Source organism: Tarenaya hassleriana, unplaced genomic scaffold (assembly GCF_000463585.1).
Source record: "Tarenaya hassleriana unplaced genomic scaffold, ASM46358v1 Cleome11, whole genome shotgun sequence".
Classification (NCBI taxonomy): domain Eukaryota; kingdom Viridiplantae; phylum Streptophyta; class Magnoliopsida; order Brassicales; family Cleomaceae; genus Tarenaya; species Tarenaya hassleriana.
Window position 1 is genome coordinate 3,655,306 of NW_010961290.1, and position 22,844 is coordinate 3,678,149.

At 32.7% G+C, this 22,844-nt stretch overlaps 3 protein-coding genes across 5 annotated transcripts; 2 read left to right on the forward strand and 1 right to left on the reverse strand.

The window, feature by feature from the left end:
- Window positions 1-109: 109 nt before the first annotated feature.
- Window positions 110-5,357, reverse strand: LOC104805849 (sugar transporter ERD6-like 17). 2 transcript variants are annotated; one of them, XM_010530542.2, is made up of 18 exons: window positions 5,079-5,356; window positions 3,267-3,329; window positions 3,055-3,144; window positions 2,907-2,966; window positions 2,740-2,805; window positions 2,500-2,565; window positions 2,335-2,410; window positions 2,177-2,241; window positions 1,988-2,080; window positions 1,790-1,870; window positions 1,543-1,627; window positions 1,408-1,451; window positions 1,230-1,292; window positions 1,012-1,071; window positions 828-881; window positions 671-730; window positions 451-565; window positions 110-355 (listed from the first exon to the last, which is right to left on the reverse strand). In XM_010530542.2, the coding sequence occupies exons 1-18, from the start codon at window positions 5,232-5,234 to the stop codon at window positions 237-239; spliced, it is 1,416 nt and encodes a 471-aa protein (XP_010528844.1). In that variant the 5' UTR covers window positions 5,235-5,356; the 3' UTR covers window positions 110-236. The 2 variants fall into 2 exon arrangements, with proteins under 2 accessions (XP_010528844.1, XP_010528845.1); XM_010530543.2 differs by lacking the exon at window positions 2,335-2,410 and having other exon boundaries at window positions 2,177-2,218; window positions 5,079-5,357.
- Window positions 5,358-9,813: 4,456 nt separating this feature from the next.
- On the forward strand, window positions 9,814-14,515 carry LOC104805850 (sugar transporter ERD6-like 2). Its single transcript, XM_010530544.2, has 18 exons — window positions 9,814-10,205; window positions 10,751-10,813; window positions 11,034-11,123; window positions 11,276-11,335; window positions 11,449-11,514; window positions 11,619-11,684; window positions 11,875-11,950; window positions 12,092-12,156; window positions 12,302-12,394; window positions 12,503-12,583; window positions 12,917-13,001; window positions 13,078-13,121; window positions 13,197-13,259; window positions 13,360-13,419; window positions 13,516-13,569; window positions 13,717-13,776; window positions 13,892-14,006; window positions 14,189-14,515. The coding sequence occupies exons 1-18, from the start codon at window positions 9,837-9,839 to the stop codon at window positions 14,302-14,304; spliced, it is 1,626 nt and encodes a 541-aa protein (XP_010528846.1). The 5' UTR covers window positions 9,814-9,836; the 3' UTR covers window positions 14,305-14,515.
- A 2,159-nt stretch (window positions 14,516-16,674) lies between these two features.
- Window positions 16,675-20,434, forward strand: LOC104805852 (sugar transporter ERD6-like 3). Of its 2 annotated transcripts, none has more exons than XM_010530545.2 (18): window positions 16,675-16,966; window positions 17,235-17,297; window positions 17,410-17,499; window positions 17,587-17,646; window positions 17,759-17,824; window positions 17,904-17,969; window positions 18,062-18,137; window positions 18,219-18,283; window positions 18,411-18,503; window positions 18,616-18,696; window positions 18,803-18,887; window positions 19,027-19,070; window positions 19,193-19,255; window positions 19,341-19,400; window positions 19,519-19,572; window positions 19,689-19,748; window positions 19,851-19,965; window positions 20,094-20,434. In XM_010530545.2, the coding sequence occupies exons 1-18, from the start codon at window positions 16,823-16,825 to the stop codon at window positions 20,216-20,218; spliced, it is 1,410 nt and encodes a 469-aa protein (XP_010528847.1). In that variant the 5' UTR covers window positions 16,675-16,822; the 3' UTR covers window positions 20,219-20,434. The 2 variants fall into 2 exon arrangements, with proteins under 2 accessions (XP_010528847.1, XP_010528848.1); XM_010530546.1 differs by having other exon boundaries at window positions 16,948-17,028.
- The last annotated feature ends 2,410 nt before the right edge of the window (window positions 20,435-22,844 follow it).

Here is a 22,844-nt window from a genome sequence, read left to right on the forward strand (position 1 = left end):
CAAAATGTAAAATATGTATACGTTATGGCAGCATTTTATAAACGTGACCCATTCAAATTAAAATATAGTCGTCACGACCTAACTGTTTATTTTTTATACGAGGGGCATCATATAAATATATTTTTAGTAAAGTCAAATCAGCAAAATAATATGATGTACCCGATTGAATAATAATAATAATAATAATTTGCTGGAAGTTATTAAAATTTCATTTAAATAAAAAAAAAGGGGTGAAATCATTTGAGGATAGATGAAGCTTGTATTTCTTCGAGAGTTTTGCCGTTGGTCTCTGGAACTATGGACCATACGAACAAAATACTTGCTCCGCACGCACCCGCGAATATATAAAACGTTCCTGCGTATATACACATTACACCCTTTCTTATAAATTCCATTTTATTATATAATTTGTAAAACGAAAAATTAATTACTAATTAATTAAGTAATTACCAGCTGAGCTCCATTCCAATAGAAAATTAAAAGCGTAAGTGATGACCCAACTGGTCGACCAATTCGCAAACGCCGCAACACTTCCCGCCCTCACTTTAATATTCATTGGGAATATCTGAAACCCCGCATAAAAAAATACATTAAGTATATATTTAATACAATAATTATCATATCATATGTTTATATATATATATATAGATTGATTTTGTAGGGTTTTAACCTCAGACATTATGATCCACGGTAGTCCCCCGAATCCCAACGCAAAAGTTGTCATAAAACCCTAGAGAAAGTCACGTGAAGATCGAGTAACAATACCATATGCTAAATAATATCGATATTTGATTATAGCATTTATAATAACTCTTATATATAATTACCATAACACCGACAAATGCCATGCTAGGAGTGATTTCCTTCAATAACTCGAATGCCTGCATGTTCGTCACAAAATATTTAAATAATGAAAAATTAACTAGTTGGATAATTCTGATATATATATAATTAAATAAAGAAATTTCATAATCTGCTCACGTTCGTTATATTATGTGTAACATAAATTACCTGTAATGTAAAGGAAACTGCAAGGAGCAGACAACTGAGGCATGCTCCTGTGGCAGATACCTACAGATAATAAAACTAATTATATTTGCATTATTACATAATGAATGTATAATCCTGGAATAATAATTCAATTTATTAAATTAATACATCAAGTCAATGGATGTAAAAACTAATATATAAATTAGTTTAAGGGACTTATATTATTTAATAAAACGAACCATGAGAAGTGGTCTTCGTCCCCATTTATCCACCAGAAATAGACCCAAGCATGCCTTTGGAATCTGAAAGTGAATGTAATATATAATTGGTCGTAAGTGAAAAAGTAAATTTGACAGTAAAATCCTCGGGGTTATTTATTTTTCATTGAAAATAAAAATTGATATGACGATCGTATACCAGAACAAGGGCAAGTGCCGTCGATCCGAAGCTTACCGAAAAATCTATTAGAAGATATCCCAAAATTAAATTGAGGATAATAAATCTACAGAAAAATATAATTATAATTATTGTAATCATTTTATCTGATTATACCTGATTTCTCGAATATGGTGCTTGCATAAAAGCCTATACCGGCACTTCCGGTTAATTGTTGCAGAAGCATTAACCCTATTCCGACCTTAACCATCAAAATTTCAAAAGAAAATTAAATCAGATTAAATAAAGATTTAACAATTAATTTTCAAAAATCAGTATCCCATATTCTTTTTTTTAATGTAAAAGCCTCGTGGATGTTTTACCGTAAGTGAATGTACGCATGCATGTGGATCTTAGTTCTTACCGTTAGTGAATATCTGTATCTCTTCTGGAACAAGTCTAGAGACTTCGATTTGGTGACTTTGTCTAAAGCTTCAATCAGGTCCTAACACAGGAAATTTTTAAAAAATCATTTTATTATTTAAAGAGTGGAGTAAAAATTGATTTTTATTTTCTAAATAAAAGATTTATAAAAAGAAAAATAAATTAGTTGGAAAATTACGATAATTTCCGCCTTTTCTTTGGAAATATCGGCATCTTTTCCTCTCAGAAATTGTAGAGAATTTTCAAACTCTTTTTCCCTTCCAATTTTCGCCTGCGAATATCGGTACATTTTAGATACATATATGATATATTAGTAATTTTACTGAAATAATAAAAAATACATATGCTTTTTAAAAAAATTACTCACCAACCATCTAGGAGATTCGGGAACAAAGAACATTGCAAAAAGCTGAACAAAACAAGGAAGAACACCTAAAAAATAAATTATAGAAAGAGTATAAATCATTAGAATTAAAAATACAGTTATTAGTTTATCCCATTAATTAAGTCAATTTAATAGCTTACTTATTAATGCTAATGTTCTCCACCTTAAGAAGTTTCCAACGGAATACATTATGGCCATCCCACAATTTTGCAATAACTATAAAATAAAAAAAAAACCACTGAAATAAAAAATAAGAAAATATAAAAATAAAAAAATAAAAAATTAACAAAATTAATATAAATTACCTGGTTGGCGAATATACATCCTCCCCTAATGGTTTTGGGTGTTACTTCTGCTATGTAAACCGGAATCTGAAAATTAACGAAACAAATATTTTTTTCAATAAAATTTTCAAAAATCTTTGCTACTTGTTTTTTTTAATTTATTTATTTGTTCTGCGTTGGACGTTAAATTTTCCCCAAGTAATGTTTCGATCGTTTTTTGTGAGTGTTAGTATCCAATGTAATGAATAATGTTAAGCTTACTGTGTAACTGAGCAATCCAATAGCAATCCCACAGCAGAGTCTCCCAAAATCCAACATCCAAACAGTCTGTAATTTTTTTATTAAAAAAACATATAAAGATGTTTATTTATATCATATAATATATATGCCAACCGAAAACTTTTCTATTTGGTAAAATAAAAAGGTACCTTAGCAGATGCTATTGCAAGCCAACCAATGATGAAAAATAATTGGGAGATACATAATACCTGTTCAAATTAACCACCAAAGAAACTTTAATATATATATATATATATATTAAAATAAGTAAAAAAATTATAAGAATGAAAAACCTACCGGTTTCCGACCGACTAAACCTGTTATGATTCCACTGAATAAAGCGCCGATTGTTGCTCCAAATGTTAAAATTGATCCGAAAACTGAATACTATATATATAAAATCCAACAGAAAATGAAAATCCATTAAAGATTTATCATAGAAGATAAGATGATTATTGGTGGTTTATTATATATAGAGTAATTAAAAAGAAATTAATAATGTAAGTTACCTCTGCAACAGAGAGTCCCAAGTCTTCTTGGATCCCGCCCTTTGCAGCTGATGAGAAGCTCATCTGAAAATAAAAACAATTAATTGAACTATAAAATAATGTGCATGCAAATATTCTTTTCTAACGGTTACAAAATATAAATTAATAAAACGTGCAGATATGAGTTCGATTTAACAAACATCGCCGACATGCACGTCGACAACATGGGAGTCTATAAACAATGATTACTTGCCACTTTTTATATAGACACACACACACACATATATATATATATATTAAACAAAAAATTGGTCAGAATTACCTGATTTTTATTTTTATTTTTATAAATGATATGTTGATAAATATCTAGAATAACCACAGAATATCTGGAATACTATATTCAGAATTACCTGATTTTTATTTTTAGTGTTAAGGGCATTTCGGACATTCTGGCTAAGGAGATTTTGAAATGAGCCAGAGCATTTAATATGAAGGGGACCCACCCGTTTCAAATTGCTCACCTATGAGTTTGGTTAAATATTAACCAACATCAATGTTGGTCCATTTCACGCTTCATGGTTTTCATTTAGTTTATTTACTTATTATGCTGTTGAACTCAAAAGCTTCGTAAAGCTGTGAAAAAGTGGACAGAGAAAAAAAAAAGGAAAATTACGGAATTTCAACAGTGAATTTACTCTCCATAAAAAAAAAATTAGAACACTCGTAAATCTAAATCTGCAAATTAAATATGAGATGGAGGAGATCCCGAATTATAATTATTTTTTTGGGATTTTTAAATTTTAAATATTACGAATTTATGATACCATAAATATCAAAACTCGAACCATTTCGTCCATAAGTTGCTACGTCAGTGAAAAAAATAGCTCGAAACATAGACCAGAAAATAGAAAGGAAAAGAATAGTGGACCCATGGACACATTTGTCATCGTCTTGCTTATAATTTAGATCAATCGATGAAATGGACACAAAATCAATCGGTGAAATGGACACACAAACGTTTGTTTTGTCCGAATTTGAGTTTTAAATTGGGAAGGAAAATATAGTTCCAATCAAATGTTGGGATTTTAGAATAAACGGTTGATTGGTTTTAATCTCTCATGGGATTCATGATGCACGTGTATTACGAGTACAATGGAGGAGTAAAATAATTGTAAAAGACGTGTCATGAATTGGTTTAAAGTGTTATGAATTGGTTTAAAGTGTTATGATTCGTCGGAAAATGTAACGTTCAGTTTAGAACGTGAAAAATGATCTCAAAAAAATGGAAGGGTAGCTCGAAAATGTGGACGGACAGCCTGTTTTTCCTGAGGGATAAAGCTCGAATAAACGGACAGTAGCTCTAACAATCATAACACTCTAAACCAATTCATGACACGTCTTTTACAAGTATTTTACTCCTCCACCATATTCGTAATACACGTATATCATGAATCTCATGAGAGATTAAAACCAATCAACCATTTACTCTAAAATCCCAACATCAAATAGCTTGCTCCCGACTCCATAATTAGTTTGAATTTTTAAGATATCCCGTTATCCAAACAAAAAAAACTGCCGTCGCCGTTTCGTCTGGCGATTGGAGAATGAGGTGGGAGAGGCTATAAACTAATGGTGTTTTTCTAAATAAGAGTAAAACTATGGATATTATATATAGACGATTTATTTAATTTTTCGGATACTGCGTATCGATATCTAACCTATATCCGAATGCCCGGATAGCCTATTTTTGTAAAATGAAAAAAAAATGGAAATTTATATGAAATTGTAAAACAACAATTAATTGGGGCACGTGTGATGTAATGGTGGACTTACGGCGCAGCCAAAGCTGATGGAGCCGGAGACGGCGGCGGCGGTGGTGAACAACACGGCGGCGGTGACGTGGCGTCCGCCGGAATCTTCGTCTTTGTCGCAAAGCAAAGACTCCGTCGACGTCGCCATGAGCCCACCCTCCATTCTCTCTTCTCCCATCTCTTATACGACCAACAATTAATGTTTTTTGTTGTCCCTCTCTCTCTAGATATCTCTCTCTCTCTCTGTTTGTTTCGCGAGAAAATGCGGTGTGGAAAATTGGGGAGAGAAAACGAGAGAATGTGACAATATACATATTTGTACATATAAAGATTCAATTTGGTTTTCACTTGCTTTCTGAGAAAAAGGTATAAAGATTTTGATTGCTTATATACGTACACGTCGTTGCGTTAATTACACACACACACAACACTTGTACATATAATTTTATTAATTATAGCAGTTAATTTTCAACTCCAAATTAACATTCGAGTGACAAAAAAAAAAATTAAACGTGAATCGTAATTCATAAATTATGAATAACTTATTGTTGTTACTTGTTAGTTCCGAGGGAAAATGTCTCGAAACCCTTAAAATATTCAATTTAGCCTTTATTCTAGAAATATTTGGGGATTTCGCTATGAACATAAGGGTGTTAGTGTAAATCGGTAAATAATATATATACACACATATATATATATATAATGGTGTGTATTCATAAATTAAATGCTAATGAAAAGAAAAATCTATACAATTTCCCCCTCGTCTCACTGAGAAAAGAAGTAAACTGGATTCATATGCTGTGCAAGTGGTCCTCCCCCACCCAAATTGAATTTCTTGCGACGGTCCATATTTCTTGGTCACAAGCATTTCCCTCTCTCTCTCTCTCTCTGTATATATATATGTATATAATAAGGTATCGACGGTAAATAACAGTTATATTTATACTTACAGAAGTACAAGTGCAAGGACGACTGCAACAGTACCCGAGGAGTAGGCATCATAGTACAATGATACCCGCAAGTTGTGAATGCTGCTGATGATGATGACGACCATGATGATGATGATGATGATAGTACAACTTCTTACGGTCTGTTTTCGACTGATTCAAATACAATTTTTTTTTATAATTTCTAAACCATCCAAATATAGATAATAGCTATATGGTTTCTAATAATCGGTTTTAAGAAAATATAATAAATTATATATTAAATTATTTGGACACACATAAAATAATCTGCATATTCAGAGTAAAAGTTTAGTATAAAAAAAATACACAAACCCATTTTGTTAATGGATGCTACTTTGTATAGATTAAGAGGTGTACGTAACGGACTGTGCTAATCAAGAATAGTTAATTTTAGGATTTGGTGAATACCAATCAAATCCTAGACCTAATTTGTTTAATAGTCCATTTTTTAGATTTCTTCTGGTTGAGAACCCTTTGGGTGACAAATATGTATTTCAATTTTAAAAAAAAATGTCACTTTCGTATTATTATTACAAATTTATTTACTTTTAGTTCCACATTCTAACACCTACCCCATATTAATTAGGGTAGCAAAATTTCAAAGCTCAATTACGTTTGATCTTTTTTGGATGATATGCATATATTTATTTATTTTATAAAAACAAAAAATAGAAAGGTGTAAAATTTGATTCAATCATTTTTCATATTAATGTAAATAAAAGTGGAAGGACATATATATATATATATATATATATATGTGCAATAAATAGATTGGGCCCATAGGATAGGTGTTACGTAAGAGTGATGTGTAACGCCTTCTACCATAAAAGGTAGGGTTGTTAAATGCTACGAAGAGCAAGAATACTTTTTTTTTTTTTTTGGTAACAAGAACAAGTCTATTCTGAATTTTTACTGAAGAATACATATCACAAATAATCATAAACAAACAACGGACAAGGCGAATGGATATGCCCGGGCCCGTTACATAAATCTTACGTAAGAGTGACGTGTAACACCCTCTACCGTATAAAACGTCGCGTTCTTCTTCCCCCGTTCTATCCTCTCCTATGCCCATTTCTACTCGTTTGAGTTTTTAGGGTTTTTTTTCTTTATAATTTTAGTTTCGATTTCCTTATTATATATTGTACACTACTCCTTTTTTATAAAAAAATTTAGAGCCTAGATTTTCCAATCTTGTATCCAATTTGATTTCCCCTTCTTATTCATTTTATTGTTGGAACTCCCATTGCGAATCACTCACATTCCATTCCCTTGTGTTGACATGTACAATTCCATTAGAATTCACCCCATTTTAAAACAAGTCTAGAATTTCAAATTGGAAATTTCAACCTTAATCCATGTCCCAAGTGAGTGATGGCGCATTGGCCATACTCGGATGTGGTTCGGTAATTGCCATTGGCAATCGATAATTTTAATTTCTGGTTCATATGTTACATACGTTGTCTTTTTTTCCTGCCCACATACGTACGTACGTACGTACGTTTATTTATGATGACTATCCTTTTATTTTATGTCCCCATGCATGACAAATCAATTGAAATTTGTTATCAAAGGTTAAATGCAATGGAGTGGACTGACTGAACGTTTAACCGTACGGACAGAGGAGCATTTCGTCTCTCCCCTTGCCCCCCCGTTCATGAAATTTTATATGAGATTTTTCATTGTTTTTTTTATATTTGTTTTTTTGTTGGCAGAGTCCAAATACGTGACTTGATAGAAAATCAGGCGACAACAAATTGCGCATCTATTTTGCAAGTTATCGGACCTTTTCAAGAGATAGAAAAACATATATTTGTCGCGAATAATCTGCAGTGAAACAGATAAATCAGTCGAAACTGATAGACTCATTGAAAATTTAATTCTATAATTTTAAAATGGAAAATTTAAACCTTTAAAACTCATCATCAAAAATATTTTTTCATGCATGCATATACATATCGTTATATTTCTTTATATAAAAAATATCGTTATATTTCTAATCTAAATCAGAGTATCAGATAGATATAATATTTATCACAAAAACCATAATTTTATTCTCTTTTTATAATTTTGAAATATTTACATATCAAAAGATAAAATTGTGATTTTTCAAATATTATTAAATTTTATCATAAGTTTTGATTATCACCATAAATGTATTCATTAGTATTTCCTTCAAAATATCACATAAAATATCATGGTATGTACATAAACGAAGTTGTTGTACGACGTGAACGTAGACAGAGTTTAGGACATTATTCATCCTTTGTTAAAATTGCCACAATGCCACGTGTTAGAAATTCATATCCAAGTTGCGGTAATGATTTTTATTTAATTAGACCTTATTATTATAAGACGGTACGATATTACAACGTTTCATGATTTTTTTTTTGCTTTGTAATGTTCAACTTGTTTGTATATAGTTTGGAATATACACATTTTATATTTTTATAATGAAAATATAAAATATCTTTGGTCCATTTCCCAACTTTAATATTTATTGGACAAAAAGTTTCATGATTGTTTTTTTCTATTTGGAAAACAAAGTAGAGCCAAGCCTCCGTTATTGAATAAAGGCTCAAGAAACCAATCCAGATCAACATTATATATACATATATATATAAAAGTTCTACATATATTGATTATGTTATAACCAAATAATTTGAAGACAAATGAAAAATGTACAGGTCGCCGTAAAAAAAATATAGATTTCAAATATTTTTACAGGTCGCCGTAAAAAAATATAGATTTCAAATTTTTTTGATAATATACTTTGCAAAAACTATAGTATTATTTTATATAGTATAGCAAACATCTGTTGATAAGGACGTTCCACCTTTTCTTTTTTATTTTTAATTGTATATTTTGATTAGCGGAAAATATTATTACTGGCGAATCGAACAGCGAATGTAATATAATGCCGATTCATGAACCGGATTTACGAAGAACATGTGTATTTCGCCGTCAAAATTGAACATTACGTTTGCAACAACTCCCAAGATTCCAAGAGTTATATAAAAAATGGTGACGTCTAAGAATTTTTCTAGCTCGAGGAATATGAATATTTTCTTTAAGGCATATTTTATCAATTTTATTTTTAATTATTCGATTTTTAATGGATATTTTTTATCCATAGTCAGTTGTTAGGACCGACGAATGTTTTTCACCTTTTTTTTTTTCATTTTAAATGATTTTTTTATGGTAAAAAAGGCACTTGTTTGGTTTGATGTGTAAGGAGGGTAGGTACCGAGTTAATATATAAAGTTATATTCCTTTTTTGAAAACGATTATTTATTCAATTTAAATGTATAAAATTTCCATGATCAGAATCTATAGATATCTAAAAATTGAATGTTTATATATATATTCGTCCTCATCTAAAAAAAATAACCAAATAAACCTAAATCAATAACCAAAATATTTCATTTTAAATATAAAATTTTTAAAAAATTATCCTAATGTATTTGTTGTCTTTTATCTTTCTCCTCTGTATTTGAATAATGATATCGATCTGGAATTTTCAAACCAAGTTCAACGTGTCCCCACTTAAGTGTAGTATGTCAAGCTTGACTCAGTTGTCGTGTCGAGACATAAATTATTGTACCAACAAAAACAAAATTACAAGAATAATTAAAAATTTTATTAGATTTCCAGAACGAATGTTTTTTTTTGGGTATGAATTTCCAGAACGATGTTATCTAATATGATAATGATATCGCACTTTTTGAATGCCAAGAAAATAAAATAAAATAAAAATAGCACGAGGCACGCTCCTGATATCAAATGGCTAACCTTTTTTTTTTGTTTTTGCAATGTATTTATATACGTGTTCATGTTTTATTATCGCTTCAAAGTATTCCAAACCACAGAACAAAAAAGCGAGTCTCTGTGGAAAGGAAGAACAATTTTTTGAATTTTCACACAAACAAAAAGCGTTTCTTGATCTTTCCGAAGAACAGAGAATGATAGGGCGAGAGGAAATGGGATCTGGGTTTCTGAAAGATCCTTTGATCTCCAAGCAACATGCAAGGACATCATCGTACGACCAAGACGAAGAACGGCAGGATAAGATTACCAAGAATCAGACAGCAGATAAAGATTATCTTTCTTCTTCCTTCAGTTCCGGTGTCCTTCTCAGCACTTCCGTCGCTGTTTGTGGATCCCTCTGCTACGGCTGCGCCGTTAGTCTCTCTCTCTCTCTCTCTCTCTCTGAGTTCTTGAGTTTCTTGAAAAAAATTGTTTTTCTCGAGATGCAGCTGGGAAATTTTGAGTTTTCGTTCTGAATTTTCCGTGGGTTCTTCAAAGATTTGAATTCAGTTTTTGATTAACTTCATCTGGGTTGTGATCCTTTTTGTCGGTTTTGCGAACCTAATTTTACGCATTTATTTTATCAAAAACAAATTTACGCATTTCTGAAGAATATCAAACAATTTTATAAAATTTGGGAAATCCCCATCACAAAAGCAACTCCTTTTGTCGGTTGTATGGTTAAAGTTTTATCTTTTATTTTGGGAATAAATTCTTAAGTGCACTTAGAAGCACTGTATATCCCTATAAAAATGTATTTCTATAATTGTTGGGAGAGAAAAAAAAAAATCCGAAAACGATGTTTATTTCTCTGCAAATGAAACTTTTTCTTTGTTTGTAAAATGGCAGATGTCATATTCATCTTTTCGTTAAATTATTTTATGAATTTTGCTTCTTCTGGCTAAAATAAAAATGGCAGATGTCATATTCGTCGCCTGCTCAGTCCAAAATCATGGAAGAATTGGGACTCTCCGTCGCAGACGTAAGTGGCGATACATTCACATATACATACACATACTCTACTGTATATGATATATACGCATGTTTTATTCTTTGATGTATATATATATATATATATATATATATATGCATAAATTGCATATAAATTAGTTAACCTATTTGCTTGGGTAGTAGAAGCAACCCGAAATATCTGGTTTTCTTTACTGGTTCCCCGGTATGATTCGATATTAATGTTTGTGCAGTATTCGGTTTTCGCTTCCATAATGACGTTCGGAGGGATGATAACCGCCGCACTGAGCGGCAAAATTGCAGCTCTCATTGGTCGAAGACATGTAATTTACTCCATCAAATTTTCGGTTTAGCTTTATTTATCTACCGGTTTAGTTTGGTTTTCTCCAAGGAGACCAGAAATCTTGATTCTCAAGATTCTTCAAGAACACACATATATATATATACACTCATTTTCCATCTGATTTGTTTGCAGACAATGTGGCTCTCCAACATTCTGTGCACAACCGGTTGGCTTGGCGTGGCTTTCGCAGAGGTATTTTAATTTTTTTTTTTTATTCAATCGATAAACATGAAGAAAATGGAAACACATTTTTTTATAAATTTAAATTCGAAAGTTTAACATTTTGCACCATTTGTTATATGAAGTGTGCTCTGTTGCTGTATATGGGGCGACTCTTCCTTGGCCTCGGGGTCGGTCTCGTTAGTTATGTGGTAAATGAAATTTCACTCGTTTTCAAGCTTCCGTTAAAATGATATTTTGTTTAGCATAAGGTTTACACATTGACATTCACTCTATTCGTCGGTCCAAAAAACAGGTTCCTGTATACATCGCTGAAATAACGCCCAAAAACATCCGAGGAGGGTTCACGTTTTCAAATCAGGTAAGTTCAGCTGATTTTACGTTGAATGTTTCGATTAAACGGGCCGGCAATATATCGAACCGATCTGTATTATGTTCTTGAACCATATATGACCTATCGAAGCCAGAAACCGAAAAACCAAACCAATGTTACTCATGTGATTTTGTTTGTATCGTTTTATTTCTTCTAATTTGTGTTTGGCCTTTTGCAGCTTCTACAAAGTTTTGGAATTTCAATCATGTTCTTCGTCGGAAACTTCATTCACTGGAGAACTTTGGCTATTCTAAGTACAAGTTCCCTCCACACACACACACACACACACACACTTATATATATATATATACACATATATATCATAATTTATCTTATAAGTTTCTACGAATCGTATCCTTATGCTATTTATTCTTGAAATTTTGTTTTCCGGTTAGGTGCAATCCCGTGTGCTGTCCAAGCGATCGGTTTATTCTTTATTCCCGAGTCTCCGAGATGGCTGGTATATCCCACTCCAAATTTCTTATCGGGTTTCTTTCAATGTCGTTAACAAATATGTACCGTTCGTTCATTAGTCGATAGATTAAACGGATTGATCATATGAGTTCCTTGTTAACCTATGTTCTGTTCGTATTTGTATTTTGCAGGCAATGTACGGTCGAGATCGAGAGCTGGAATCTACTCTTCAAAGACTCCGAGGAAAGAACGCCGATGTTCTTGAAGAGGCCGCTGATATCAGAGTAACTAAATTTTCTCAGCAGTTTTATCGCTTCGTCTCGGTTTTTATATGCCAATGCTTCATAATTCCATCATTAGTACAATAAAATCCGTATTCTCTATGAAATCAGGAAGCTGTGGAGATCTCCAAGAGAGAGTCCCGAGCCGGAATCAGAGACTTATTCCAGATGAAATACGCCTATTCGTTAACCGTAAGTCATACCGAACCGATGACATTTCTTTCAATTACATTGCTCGTTTCGACTAAACCGGGTTCCAAACTAGTTGGTAATGTCATGGTCTTGGTTAAGAATTATTGAGTTTAAAATTGGTTACGTGATTGGACCGGAATCTAAATTGTCACAAGCAAATTGCACGTTTAGACCGAGAGGATTTACGTAAAATACCTTCTTGACAAATATAAACAAACGGAATCATGGTTCAGTTCACATTGTTAATTTAACTCGAGATCTTGTCTGAATACGTGTATTTATACGTTTTCATGTATCCGTATAAACACACTAATACAATTGGAATTTGGTTAGATTGGACTGGGGCTAATGCTTTTGCAACAATTGTGTGGGAGTTCGGCTATAAGTTCTTATGCTGCCCATATTTTCGACAAAGCAGGTAAAATCGAAATCTTAAATCTACCGTTCGGTTAAAGAAGATTTCACCATTCTGAAACGTGATCGGTTTTCGTTAGGTTTTCCAAGCGATGTCGGGACCACGATCATTGCTGCTATAATGGTAAGTACTCTAACCAGATCAAGTACATTTTTAGACCTTTTTTACATCTAATTATCAATTTGATTGTTTTTTCAGGTACCCAAATCTTTAGTAGTTCTCCTCACCGTGGACCGGTGGGGACGTCGGCCGCTTCTTCTGGTCAGAATTTCATCATCTTCGGTTTAGAGATTTCCGAATCCGGTTATCAAAATATTCATAAAAATATGACAAATCTTTCTGATTGAATGGAAAATTGCAGGCGTCTTCCATAGGTTTATGCATATGCTCGTTCTTAATCGGCTTATCCATCCATCTCCAGGTTTGTTTCTAATTTTCTATTAACCAATATTTTATTTTGCATATTTTCCGTCTCAATAAAGTCTCATGAAAATTAAAATTTTGTCTCCATGAACAGAGATACGGTGAATTTGAGAAGCTTTGCTCGGTTGTGTTAATCGTCGGTATAATGGTACGTTCGGGTATAGCCTTTCCGGTTAACCGGTTTTGTTAGTTTCAATGTGATACGATTGATTTTGATTCAATAGTTTTGACTGCTTCGGTTTAGTTTAAACATTTGTGATTTACATTAACCGGAATTAAACCGGACGTGTACCAGGGTTACGTCGCGGCGTTTGCAATTGGTCTAGGAGGTTTACCGTGGGTCATAATGTCCGAGGTAACTTTTTTATTTCATTTTTTTTATAACATTTTGTTTTTCGTAAAAATATATTTTTAACTACATCTTTGGTCTGTCTAAATAAAATTGAAATATGTCATGTAAAAATTTGTAGATATTTCCGGCGAACGTGAAAGTCACCGCCGGGAGCTTAGTCACTGTGGCGAATTGGTTCTTCAGTTGGATCATCATTTATACGTTCAATTTCATGATGCAATGGAGTGGTTCAGGTAATTAATTACTTGCATTAAAAATCGAAATTATTTATCGACCTATGGTATAAATGTATTAAGAGTATTTTTGTGCATTGATGTCTAAAAAAAGGTTAGTTTTCAAATGTAAAATTAAAAGAAGTGATATTTTTAAGAGAATTTTAACTAATATTGATTCCATATATATATATTAATTTCAGGAACTTATTTTATATTCTCCGGAGTTTCGTTTGCGACGATAGTATTCGTGTGGACATTGGTGCCCGAGACCAAATGTCGAACACTCGAAGAGATTCAGGCGTCGTTGGTACGATAGGGATGAAGCCTAAATTTAACTGTACATTTTGCTTGTCTTTATTTCATATATATGCATATATACGCTCATATATATATATATATGCATGAGTTTCGATTTTGTGTAAGTCTGTAGAGCTTGTTATGTATATTCCATTGAACTAAAAAAAATGTATCTATATGGTTGGAATATAGGTTCCCAAAAAATGCAAGCATGATTTATATTAGAAGAATTTTGAGTGTGGTGCCATATAGGGATGTAAAATGAGCCCGGCTCGCGGGCTGACTCGTGTGCCAACCCATATTTTTCCGAGTCGGGTTCAAGTATTTTGAGTCCATAAAAAAACGGGCCACACGAGCCGGGCTCATGGCGAGCTAGCCCGTCACGATCTGGGCTGGCTCGCGGACCAGAACAAATATTTTTTTTTTTAAAGTTTTAATATTTATATATATACAAATTTTATTTTTATTACATATTTAGTTTATTTTGTTTAAAATTTTAATTTTTTTTATTATATTTTAGATATTTTAAAAATATTTTATATATTAAAATTATTTTTAAATATTTTTTAGTATTAAAATTTTATTTTAAAATTTTATATATTTGGTTCGCTGGCCGGCTCGTTTGGCTCGCGAGTTAAGACGATCTTGGTTTGGCTGATCTATTTTTGGCTCACTAAAAAACGGATTGGATTGGGTTGGATTAAAATTTTACCAGATCAGGACGATCCGGGCTGGGCTTGGCCGGACCAGCCCGTTTTACACCATGGTCCGTTTTGTTCGGTTTATTTTATTTTTGTGACCTCTCTCTTAAAAAGAATCGAGCCCATGATCTAACTGGGCCTATATGTTAATAGGCCTGCGTTAGGCCCACATGAACCGTCCATTTCGTGTACGGACAAAATTAAATATGATCTCTCTCATAGAAAAGTAGATTGTTAGGTAGTGACACTATATTTTAATGTGAATAGTTCACTCAATGTAATGCTGCGTACATATGCATAATTTATACAATGATTGTTAAAGATTCCCACGACAAAAGTATAATAATATAATAAGGTAATATAAAAAAATTAGTTGTTCGCACATCGGGACTGTCAATTTCCAATGATAATACGAATATATAATATATAAAAATAGTGCTGGGCATTTCGGTTCGGTTCTTTGGAACCAGAGCGAATCGAACCGAAAAAACGGTATTTTTTTCGATCCGAAACCGTTCTTAATTCTCGAACGGTACCATTTTTAGAGAACCGAATTTTTCCGAAACCGAACCGAACCGAACCGAACTTTAAAAATCCCGAAAAACCGAATATTTTTAAAGAAAATCTATCCTTTTTTAATAAAACCCGGAACCGAACCGAACCGATACCGAAACCAAACCGAACCGAATACAATATAAAAACCGATTGGTATCTATTTTTATAAAACCGAAAAAACCGAACCGATCAATTCCCGTCCCGAACCCGAACCGTTTTCTGAAACGCCCACCCCTACATAAAAATAACGTGCAATTATGTATGATGTAAAATCATATCTTTAATTACGAAATTTCATAAAAAAAAGATTAAGTGTAATATATTTCTTTCTTTTTTTTTGTAAACAAGTGTAATATATTTCAATTTTGTCAGTAATTGTTTATCATAGAAACATTTATTTGTGAACATATTTTTTATACAACACCAATATAGTTAAATTATTTTTAATAGAGAAGGTTATTTCCTTCGACGTCCCAAATTCGAATATAATATTTGGTATTGAGATTTAGAAGATTTGACACACTAATAATCCATAAATTTACATAGTTAAAATTGCCTAACTAATTTATTCCGATATCGATCGCCCGTAATCTCAAAAAGTGTCCTTTACGTTCGAATTACGGAAAGAAACAAATATCTAGTGTCCAATACACGTGTCTTGCATGTTAGTGGACGGAAGAAAAAATATCACGATATTATACAGCATTTTATATTATACGAGTTTTATAACATTTGAAAATGATTTTTTTAAAGTTAATACTCTATTTATCAAACAAAAAGTTAATACTCTAAAACATTGTGGTAAACATGAACTGAGTAGAGATATTCGATTTCGAGAATTTCTATCAGCTAATGACTCGGTTGATTCATTTATATTTTCTATATAAAATCATTAACGCTACAAATGATTATTCAAATAAATTCTTAATATTTTAAATAATAAAAAATACTCACTGTTTTAGTATAGACTGGCCTAGTATTTAAATAAAATGTTTAAAAGTTGTGATTACAAAATACCGATTTTTTTTTCTTCTAAAAAGAGAGTTTCTGATTAATTTATTAAGGGCACAAAAATCATGCGCGAAACTCTAATGGTTTAGTGACGCTCCGAAGTGGCGCGTTAGTTTCCTCCTCCCGTTACTCAAAAGAATATATATTCTGCAACACTCTTCAAGATGGAAGCAAACCCATCAACAAATTCGAAAACTTTCTCCGATAATCATCCCGGAAAAGCTGCCTCTGATATTTTCCCGTGGTATTTGTGTTGGGTCGCCGGAAAAAATGGCAGTGGTGGAGAAAAAGAGCGACTTGGAAGCTGGGCTGCTGAAGAAGGATCAGAACGACAACGGAGGGTGTCGTATCACCTCTGTCGTGCTCCTTAGTACGCTCGTTGCTGTTTGTGGTTCGTTCTGCTTTGGCTGTGCCGTGAGTGTTCTTCAACTGTTTGACGAAATTCCCCAATCTGGATCTTGTTTTTTTCTTTCCTGGTAAACCAATAGATTACATAGATATTTGCGTAAATTCCTTGGATTCTTTTAATGTGACCACGAGGGTATCTCTGTCGTTCTACACATCTAGTTGAAAGTACAAGCTATATGTGTACTTTAGCGGTAAACCTTGTGGGATGATTGATCAAATGAGTTGGTTTTTGGTAAATAGTTCCTGAAATGAAATCTGAATTTGGCCTCTTCAGATGGGATATTCATCGGTTGCTCAATCTGGGATCATCGAGGACTTAGGCATCTCTGTGGCAGAAGTAAGCAATCATACCTTGTCGTTTATCTTTTATTCCAGGAGTTGTTTATTGGCAAAAAGTCACTCAAGTAATAAACTTACCACTACGTTCTAATCTTCTGTTTGTGCTTCAGTACTCGATGTTTGGCTCAATCATGACATTTGGAGGGATGCTCGGTGCTATATTTTGTGGGAAAGTCGCAGATGTTCTTGGTCAAAGAGGGGTAGTTTATCACTCTTACATTTATTGATCTTACACGTATGATTCTCAAGCTCTAGTGCGTTGATTTTCTGATCCCTCTATATAACAGACAATGTGGTTTGCTCAAATTTTCTGCATTTCTGGATGGCTTGCAATAGCGTTCGCCCGGGTTTGCTTTTGCCTTTCTCCTTTTCATGAATTTCTCCACTATTTTTGAATCAATGTTTAGTATTTTATTTCTAGATTGTAACGTTTTGGAAAACCAATCTTGAAATGTAAAGGATTCACTGTGGCTAGACGCTGGAAGATTGTCAATAGGAGTTGGAGTCGGTCTATTTAGCTACGTGGTAATTTTGTTATCTCTTATTGCTTCATATTCATTCATACGTGTAAATCTTGCTGACTAAGAGGTTCTTGTACGAGCAGATACCTGTATATATCGCGGAAATAGCCCCAAAGCATGTCCGAGGGGCATTTGTATTTGCTAGTCAGGTATAGAATGATGACTAATCAATTACTACAATAATATGCTTGTGGTAGTAATAACGGTATTAACTCAATTTTTTTTCCTTTGGACATATCAGCTGACACTGAATTGTGGGGTATCACTTTTCTTCATAATCGGAAATTTCATTCCTTGGCGTAGATTGGCATTGATCAGTAAGAATATCTTCTACATGCTCTTCTCTAGCAGCTCGATTTTGGGATAAAATAACTGATTCTGATAAAATCTCATCTCAGGTCTCATCCCCTGTTCTTTGCAAGTCATTGGTTTGTTCTTCATCCCAGAGTCTCCGAGATGGCTGGTGCGTCCAGATTATAGAAACTAATCTTTTTTCCATAGTTACCCTTAAAAAGTTCAAAGGATGTTTTTTTTAACTTTCGGGAAAATCGGTTAATTGATGCATCATCTTTGTTTGACACGAACTGCAGGGGAAATGTGGACAAGAAAAAGAATGCAATGCTGCATTGCAGCGTCTCCGGGGGAAAGATGCTGACGTTTCTCAAGAAGCCAGTGCTATCAAAGTACATAAACATTTAAAATCTTTGTTTTCGATTGTTCTGTTGGTAAAAAAAAGTATGCTGAGATGGCGATTCTTTGGATTGACAACCGAATTCTTTTCCAATTTGCCTGTAGGAAACCGTGGAAATGTTTGAACAAGGCCCAAAACCCCGGATTGTGGACTTGTTTCAGAGAAGATATGCTACGTCGCTCATTGTAAGTCTTCAGAGAGGGGAATTTGCTTCCTAAAAGAGCTGATTTAGAACTCTATGTTTTGGAAATATACTGAGTACTTGGATCTATCTCTTTTTAATGTTTACAGATCGGTGTGGGACTAATGCTTCTGCAACAGCTATCTGGCTGCACTGGCATTACTTACTATGCCAGCAGCTTATTTGAAAGAGGAGGTAAATAATGAACCGATTTAGTCTTCTTTTCTAAATTAAGTATATTGACAATTCTTCTTCTTCACAAATGATTCTTCTTTTCCTTCTAAAGAGAACTAATGAGTAGTGAATCTATGCTTACCTTTGTTTCTCGTGATAGGATTTCCGAGCAGCATTGGCTCAACTGTTCTTGCCATGATTTTGGTACATACTTTGCACTGTTTCATTCAAGCATGCTTTGAATTTATGGAAAACTCTCCATACATTTATCCAAGAAATCATTCAAGCATGATTTCGGTAATTTTGGTACATGTCCCTGTTTGCAGGTACCCAAATCCTTTATGGGTCTGATCTTGGTTGAGAAAATGGGGAGGCGACCACTTCTTATGGTAAAATTTGGAATAATATCGTCATTTGTAACATAAAGCTTAGAAAGGTTGCATCATTTCTAACGAACAGGTGAATTTTTTTCAGACTTCTGCGGTTGGGACGTGCCTCTTCGGCTTGCTCCTTAGCATTTCCTTCTCCTTGCGGGTGACGACCTGAAAACACTTATATATTATCAAACTATGTATAAATTCTTCTCAAGATTTCCCAGACTTTTACTGTTATATGTGAAATAGTTACATGATCCTTGTTCCTTGATGAACAGTCACTTGGCCTTCTGAACGAGTTAACTCCCATGTTAACATGCATCGGCGTGTTGGTAAGTCTGATCAATCTTCAAGAAACACGATTCCCGTGTGTCTGTATTTCAGTATAAACCGCTAAATCTAGGGTATAAATCATCATCTCAATTTACGTATTCTCTCTCATGATTAGGGTTCTGTCACCGTTTATGCCATTGGGATGGGAGGCTTACCATGGATCATAATGTCCGAGGTAAAACACAAGAACATAACTATCTTCACTTGCCACTCAGTAACTTCTCAGACAGATAAGTTTCTGTTCTAAAAATTGTGACGGAATCATTTTCCGCCGCAGATTTTCCCGATGAACGTCAAAGTTTCTGCGGGAACCTTAGTTACCTTAGCTAACTGGTCCTTCGGTTGGATCATAGCATACGCATTCAATTTCTTGCTTCAATGGAGCGAATCTGGTAAGCATACATACATGAGCGCATGGATGTATCTGTGTATGCATATGATATACAAACACATGTCCGTAATCTTTAGTCCCGATTTTTCGATTTTCTCAATGAACTCAAACCGCAAGAAAATTTTGCAGGAACGTTCTTGATCTTCTCTAGCTTCTGCGCTGCGACTGTTGCATTTGTGTATGTGTTGGTACCTGAAACAAAAGGAAGATCGCTCGAAGAAATTCAAGCCTCTCTTGCAGATTTTCTGCTGTAAGATTCTCCGTTAACCCGAAATTAGTTTTTCGGTTTCGGGTTTACAAAAATGGTTCACAATGCATTGGCAAGTTTAAAGCTGCATCTTTGCAAGTCCTTTGTGTACACTTCTTGTGTACACTTAGCACTATATATGTATATGTATAAGAAGTGTACTATGCGCAAAAGATATCAAAATTAAAACTTGAATTATCGTGTAAATCTGCAATTTTTAATATATATTTCTATTTTCTATCGTTTAAATTTATAATTTGGAATATGGGATAATAATTTTTTAATATAGGTTTAAAAAATTAAAATGAATATTTATTTTTATAATTTGATATTTTATTACATAAAACAGATATAACCTTCAGTCGAAAGCTATATCTTAAAATAAATGTAAAAGATATATCTAAAATCTACATCCTATGTCCTACATCTTACAGTTTGTATGAATTAATATCATCAACCACTACACCATAATAATATAATATTATGAATATATTTGATGAATATTATTTCATATTGAGGGAATATCCGAAATGATCATATATATGTGATACAAAATGTTTGAAATTTAAATTTAAGGCTCTATCCGTACGGTTAAACATTCAATCACTCCACCTTCATTGCATTTAACATTGATAACAACTTCCAATTGATTAGCCATGCATGGCGACTTAAAAGGATAAGCATCATAAATAGAAAGTGCGTGTATACATACGTGAGCAGGAAAAAGACATCGTATGTATCGTATGGACCATAAACTACGTACGTGGACAAGAAAAAGACAACGTATATTACGATGGGCGACTACAAGGCGTTTATGTTCATGGACGGATAGGGTGGTGATTATTAAGATTAGTTTTGACTATTTAAACCAATTTAGACCAAAACAATAATTTTATGAAAATTAATGTTAATTTAATGTGTGAGCCGATAAAACCAAACCAATATACAAATATATATATGAACCAGAAATTACGTATATGACAATAAATAGAAAAAGGGCACGAGAAGAATGAAAGAAGGAGAGAAGAACAACGCGACGATTTATATGTACGGTAGAAGGCGTTATGATATACATCACTATCTAACGTGACACTTACGCTATAGAGCCCCAATCTATTTATTGCATATCCATTTCTCTGTCCAATTATTAATTACATGAACGTGAAAAATGACTCAAAACTGTTTTTTTTACGTTCCTCACATTTTATTTGTTTTTTTAAAAGTAAATTATACATACCCAAAAGAAACTTCTCTTATTCCAACAATTTTACATGCTCGAACCATTTTTTTCACAACTAATTTATATGATAGATTCTAGATTATATTGATGAGAAAAAGATTTTTAAAATAAGGGAAAAAAAGATGAAGTTATTGAAAATTTTAAGAAAAAAACCCCTAAAAATTCATAAACTTGCAATTGCGAAAATTATTTGACATTTTTTAATAAGATTAAGATTTATTGAGACACTTTTTACAAATTTAGGAATTATTTGGCATATTCGCAAATTTAGAAATTTTTTTTTCGCAATTTGCAAGTTCAGGGAAATTTAGAGATTTTTCAAAAAAAAAAAAAAATACTAAACCAAAGCAGTAACGGCTTTTTAACGAACCCCGCACGTTAAAAGACGTTCCCACCCTTACGAGTCAACCGAAGCCCGCCTTGTGTTTTGGCCTTTGCTTCTAACCCTCTCCACCGTCGGGAGGGTTCCATGTTTCTTTTTTGTTTTTTTTTGGCAATTCAAAGAATCGTTATTTTTTTTTTCGCAACGCAAAAAAAGTCATTAGCTTAGTTTTTATTTGAAGAAAAATTGGAATTATTGTTTAAAGTGATGAGAAACGTAATTTTTATAAGATAATTTGAGTTATTTGAACCAAAATTGTTAGTATAAGATAATTTGAATCATAGTCGAATAATAAAAATAAATATAGTACATTACCAAAAAAAATAGTATAAGATAATTTGAATTTCAGAATCGACTCTCATTACTGATACAACAACTTTTTTTTTTGTTGCCATAACTCTCAATTAATAGTTGTCTAATATACGTGGCCATTATTATTATTTTTTGTTTTTTTTTCCTCACTCAATAAATAGAAAAGGGCTCAAGGAGGAGAACGAAAGAAGTTAAAAGAACAGCACGACGTTTCGTATTACACGTATCACTCTAACGTATCGCCTATATATGGGACCGAAATATTTATTTATTTATTTATTTTTGTTAAAAGACCAAAATATTTATTGCAACTCCATTTCTACTCTATCCGTTATTAGTTTCACGAATACGAAAAAAATGAATGAACCAAAATTTTTAATACCATTATACATTCTGCTTGATTGTTGGCGTTAGAGTTTTAATAATAAATTCAATTGTGAAAATCTGTGAATTTAACATTTTATAAAATGCTTGAAATATATAAAAATATCGAATTATACATAAATGCATCGGAATTGGAACGAATCCATCCATATACACAAACTATTCTCTAAGTATATACTGCATCATATATATTTATATAAATAAACTTTTTATATTCATTTCTTTTGAGATATATATATAGAGAATTTATTTAGCTTTTTTAAAAAATATTTACCTATATTAGTAATTTTATAGTATTTTTTTAATCTAAACACA

Bases quoted from the DNA above. Each gene is read 5' to 3' on its own strand.
- LOC104805849 (XM_010530542.2), bottom strand. From the start codon at position 5,234: ATGGGAGAAGAGAGAATGGAGGGTGGGCTCATGGCGACGTCGACGGAG. The intron at 2,967-3,054 runs GTAGGTTTTTCA...TAATTTGAACAG, and splicing joins GTTTAGTCGGTCGGAAACCG to GTATTATGTATCTCCCAATT. The intron at 731-827 runs GTAATTATATAT...GACTTTCTCTAG, and splicing joins TGGCATTTGTCGGTGTTATG to GGTTTTATGACAACTTTTGC.
- LOC104805850 (XM_010530544.2), top strand. From the start codon at position 9,837: ATGTATTTATATACGTGTTCATGTTTTATTATCGCTTCAAAGTATTCC. The intron at 11,515-11,618 runs GTAAATGAAATT...TCCAAAAAACAG, and splicing joins TCGGTCTCGTTAGTTATGTG to GTTCCTGTATACATCGCTGA. The intron at 12,157-12,301 runs GTATATCCCACT...TGTATTTTGCAG, and splicing joins CCGAGTCTCCGAGATGGCTG to GCAATGTACGGTCGAGATCG.
- LOC104805852 (XM_010530545.2), top strand. From the start codon at position 16,823: ATGGCAGTGGTGGAGAAAAAGAGCGACTTGGAAGCTGGGCTGCTGAAG. The intron at 18,697-18,802 runs GTAAGTCTTCAG...TAATGTTTACAG, and splicing joins GATATGCTACGTCGCTCATT to ATCGGTGTGGGACTAATGCT. The intron at 19,071-19,192 runs GTACATACTTTG...CCCTGTTTGCAG, and splicing joins CTGTTCTTGCCATGATTTTG to GTACCCAAATCCTTTATGGG.